Source organism: Pinus tabuliformis, chromosome Q (genome assembly GCF_031772625.1).
Source record: "Pinus tabuliformis cultivar Carrire ecotype Pingquan chromosome Q, CPIR1, whole genome shotgun sequence".
Lineage (NCBI taxonomy): Eukaryota > Viridiplantae > Streptophyta > Pinopsida > Pinales > Pinaceae > Pinus > Pinus tabuliformis.
Window position 1 is genome coordinate 1,048,071,582 of NC_142296.1, and position 5,319 is coordinate 1,048,076,900.

The window sequence follows — 5,319 nt, forward strand, 5'->3', positions numbered from 1 at the left end:
CCAAGAGACCTATTGATATTGAGCACCTTCCATTGATAGATGTCACAAAATCATGGTCATATGATAAACGTCGACGTGGGAAAAAATGGTTACAATGAAAGAATGCAACTATTGTACGTGTGTTCCCTTGATTTACCTCAATTCCTAATCGAGAAGATGACAAGTTTGTTGAATTTTGTTGGTCTGAGTTGTTACTATACAAGACCTTTCGTGATTTTCACAAAGATATAGGTTAGACAAATGATGAGATAGTGCATAATTTGGAAAACTTTCGATACCAACCATGGCATGTTGATCGCAATCCATTGCCTCCAATTGAATCTAATGAAGAAGAAGTTCAAAATCCACCTGCATATTTAGAGAGAATGAGTGGGAGATTCTTTGTGGATTGTATAAGAATAAATATATAAATTACAATGAGTTTGAGATGTTGGGACATAGAGATCGCGATTGTGCTTATAATTGGAATACAAATTTTGTTGATGAAGTCATGTCTAATCGTGTTATTCATTTCATATTTGAACAATGAAAGTTGAATTCCCTTTGCACTAACCAACTTGGAAACTCTTACTCCTTTGAAAGTCTTAGTGCTAAGTAGAGAAAAACATTTGATATTATCATTGACCATAATAGATCAGGGGTTGGCCAATTACTCATGCTAATCCAAGGAACTACAGGTACAGGAAAGTCTTATTTGATTGGAGCCATTAAAAAAACACTTGAAACTGATTCCTTTCTTGGGAAGAGTCCATTACTACTTTTAGCTCCTACAGGGGTTGCAGCTTTCAACATATCTGCAAAAACATTCATTCAACACTTCAAATTCCAATCAAAGACATAAAACCTTTGAAACAACAAAGTTTACTTACATTCCAAGAAGAGATGAAGCATGTGAAATATATTCTGATAGATGAAATGAGTTTTATTGGAAGACATCTATTAACAAACATTGATTCAAGACTTCGACAGGCTTTCCCAGAAAATGAAAAAGTTATTTTTGGTGGGAGATCAATTATATTGGTCGGTGATTTAGGAAAATTGCCACCTGTTATGGATAAACCTGTATATGCATGTATTGGTCCTGCAAAAGAATTATGGAACTCATTCACAATGATTGTGACTCTTGATATTGTGTTTTGACAAGATGGACAAAGCAATCAACAAAGATTTTTTCGCAATTTGTTGATGAATGTAAGAGATGCAACACCAACTATGGAAGACTGGAAATTACTCATGAATCGTACAAATACACACTTGGATACTTCCACAATAGAGTCATTTGATAAGGAAATACATTTTTTTGCAACAAATGATGATGTACAAAATCATAATAAGCTTTGTTTAAGAAACCTAAATTGTCCCATTGCAACCAACATAGCTACAAAAGGAAAAAGAAAATACATGGAAATAGATGAGGAAGAAATGGAACTTGAGTTACTTATTACAGTTGGAGCTCGAGTGATGCTTACATCAAACATTTGGACTGATGCAGGACTCGTAAATGGTGCTCTTGGAATTGTAGAAAAAATTGTGTATAACCCTAAAGTTTCACCCCTAGAACCGCCCACATATGTTTTAGTAAAATTTGATAAATACATGGGAGTGCCATGGGATGAATCATCCCCTCAAACAGTTCCAATTACACCCATTGAAAGAGGTAATAGAAAACAACTTCCTTTGAAACTTGCTTGGGGCTTAACAATCCATAAGTCACAAGGATTAACTTTGGAGAAAGCTACTATTAATATCGGGAAGCAAGAGAGACAGGGTATGACATTTACAACGATATCTTGAGTTAAATATTTGAATGGTCTACGATTTCAACCTCCCTTTTCATATGAACGATATGAAAAGATGGAAAAAGTAGCAGGTGTGAAAATAAGAAAAGCATAAGAAGAGAGATTGAGACTAATCACATTGTAAATGATTTATAATTTAATAAAAATATTATTTTTCTTTTTTCTTTTTTCATCATTAAGTGTTCTAACTTTGAATTAAAATTTTGTATTGGATGCATGCATTAAAAATGATAATATTAATATTATGTGTATTTAACATACTTAAAATGATTATATTAATATTATATGAATTTACATATTATTGATAAAATTAATCATCTGTTCGATTTTCTTTGGATGCATAGGACTGAAACCAGCTTTGATCCATCTTAACTCCATATCTATCAAGCGTTGAGAGGGATCAAATCTCTCGAGGTGCAAACCTTTCCTTAAGTTTTGCACTCAAAAAAGAGGTTTTCACCTCGAGATATTTGATCCCTCTCGACGCTTGATAGATCTGGAGTTAAGATGGATCTAGGCTGGTAAATAAAACAATAATGAATACAAAATCAAATACAATAAAAGAGGCAATGAACATAGAAACAAGAGAAATAACACTGATTACGTCGATAGGTGTTTTCTTTGAGGGCCGGGGGTGATAAAACATTGTTTACCCCGGCCAATCCAAAACTTTCATTTTCATCGTTCAATCAAATTGAAATATGACACATGGGTGGAGGTTTTGCTTCATTTACCAGAAAAGTTCATGCGACTACTGAGTTCTACCATTTACAACTTGGTCTCTCCCTCATGCCTCCATAATGTGATTACCGAGTTGTACCATTTACAACTTGGTCTTTGCCTTACGCCTATGTACCGCTGTTGTTGCTCCACCGACTGTTCACGAGTCAATGTTTTAAGATTGCGGTGCTTCAAAAGAGAGATAGTGTTATGAGAGCTTTGCTTAATGACTCTCAAAACATGGGTGAAAGCCTAATTTGCTTCATCCAGGGCCACCATTAGAGCAAGGTAAAGGAGCTTTATGGGTTGTGAAGGGGACGATCCTAAATGGGGAAAGAGTTTGGAATAACAAAGCTTTGGATAGAGAGTTTTGTTACAAACGACTTTCACATTATCCATTGGTTCTTGCAATTCAATAATGGATAAATCTTCAACCTCAATCAAGGGAAGCCATAGGCCACCAAAAATTATGGTCCCCACGAGAACCAGGAAAGATGCAGGCACTACACTGGCTATTTTCCTACTCTTTGTCTCCCCCTCCATCATTTTGAAAGGGACTCAAATTACTGCAGAGAGATTGCAGAGGGGTAGTCAAGTTATAATCCCTACTCGGTGTGTTGACTTCTTATAATGGGGATGTTTAGGGCTTCATCTCTGAATCACATTCACACTACCAAATGAGTCTAATGTGGGCATTGACAAATGGACCTATACTTTATGAGGGCAGTGATAATATTCGTTTAGTGGTATGCAAGGTCATTCTACAATGAGCAGGGGAGAGTAATCAACAACTACTTAGTTGACAATCAATTGTACATTTCTCTGGTATCTGGCTATGAGCAAGTGAGAAAGAGAGATAAATACATTTTACTGAACCCGTGTATATGACGTAAATATGTATATGCTGATAGATAAGTAGGAAATCCCACTCACTTGTTAGTCTTTGTGGCAAGTGGAAATTGCAAAGAGGCGGATGAGAGGGAACCTCATGATTGGTTCAGGAACACTTTAGGGTGAACATCCACCTAAGTGAAGTCCAATTCATCTAGCTATGAAAGGATTTCCTGCTAGCATGATAGAGCTCGATTCTAGACCTTAGGCCACAAAAATGACCACCACATTTCCAAGCGCTCGTGGGTTCTCCTCGTCGGTGCCATGAAAAGAAGAGAAGCATGCGTAAATGACTATTAGTAGGCGTAAAGGAATATGAGTAGGCAAAATCACAATGCTTTAACTGTAAGATTCACCCACCTGACTTGACGCCAACAATCTTACCTTTGAAAACATGTACCATACCTTTGGTTGGTTGGGTTGCTGACTTCATAAGAAACTTCCCCTCAATCAACAGTTGTTGGAATTCTCTGTTAACGTGTCAAATTAGTTGCATTTGCATTTTTTACGTGGCGAGTCCCAATATCATTCCCTTGACCAATTTATAATGGAGTATAGGATGAAGATTAACCCTTTAAATTTTGTAAAGCTTCATAAAAGGTAAGTTTTACTTTAATGTATAAAGTTTTTATCTTATATAATTTGATTTTTAATTTTACATAGTTATTAAAGAAAAATATTTAGAGGGTATTTGTGATTTTATATGGTCATTAAAGAATAAATATTTATTTGAATTATTAAATTAATATATGTCATTAATTTTTTTATCTTATATAATCTGATTTTAATTTTACCTAGTTATTAAAGAAAAAATTTAGAGGGTATTTTGTGATTTTGTACATACTTATTAAAGAATGAAGATTTATTTTAATTATTAAAGTAATATATGTGAGACATTTGAATACACATATAGATATGGTCTTTTTGCTTCTTAATTTCAATGTTCCATCCACCAAATTTTATAGTTGCAATTCACCATGAAAGTAGTGGATTGAATATCGCAGGTTTTAAACCAAATTCTTGCAATGATTTACCTTTACGAATTTATATAGTTGCGTTAATAATTTGATTTTTATTGCAAATGACAACAACCATAGTCATTTCTTTACTTTCATTGAATGATAATATATATATATATCTATATATATATATATATATATATATAGATATATATATCAAGAAAACTTTCTCTCCGGGAAACACATTGATATTATTCTAGCAACATACATCAATTGCTCAGAACCATCTCCAAAGCCATTAGAAACGTAAAAGAACAAAGTTCTTATTAGACTTGGACTCATGAAATCCCCGCTACCAAGGGATGTTCTAACCAAATGACTAAAAACAACAATAGATGCGTCAAAGTATGTGTTGGGAATTTTCTAAATATTAACAACTTGATTAGATTATTTATATATAAACAATTTGGAAAAAAAAAAACATAAAACACAGAGTATATATAAAACCAATAACATCTATCTACATGTAGGAGGGTGAATGGTGCACAAAGTAATCAACCAGAGTGATGGTTGTTGTTATTTATAGGGACATTTTGAATCAACTGGAGTGATGTCAATGACCGTCGAACATTATAAGATAATTAGGGAGGCTAGTTTATTTACTGTGAGTTTTAATTGACTTTTTAATTTGTATGTGAAATGCTGCTAAATTTGATGGTTGCTTTTGGAAATATTATAGTATTGGATAGAGAGAAATGAAGTCACTTTTTTACCTCGTTGTTATTTATAGGGACAATTTGAATCAATTGGGATGATGCCAATGACTGTCTAACATTTATAAGAAAATTAGGGAGGCTGGTTTATTTACTGTGAGTTTTAACTAACTTTTTAATTTGTATGTGAAATAATGTTAAGTTTGATAGTTGATTTTGGAAATATTATAGTAGAAT

General features: G+C 33.7%; 1 protein-coding gene across 1 annotated transcript; it reads left to right on the top strand.

The window, feature by feature from the left end:
• Nucleotides 1-1,401: 1,401 nt before the first annotated feature.
• On the top strand, nucleotides 1,402-1,794 carry LOC149223095 (uncharacterized). Its single transcript, XM_089387787.1, has one exon. It carries the CDS (start codon nucleotides 1,402-1,404, stop codon nucleotides 1,792-1,794), a length of 393 nt encoding a protein of 130 aa, XP_089243913.1.
• The last annotated feature ends 3,525 nt before the right edge of the window (nucleotides 1,795-5,319 follow it).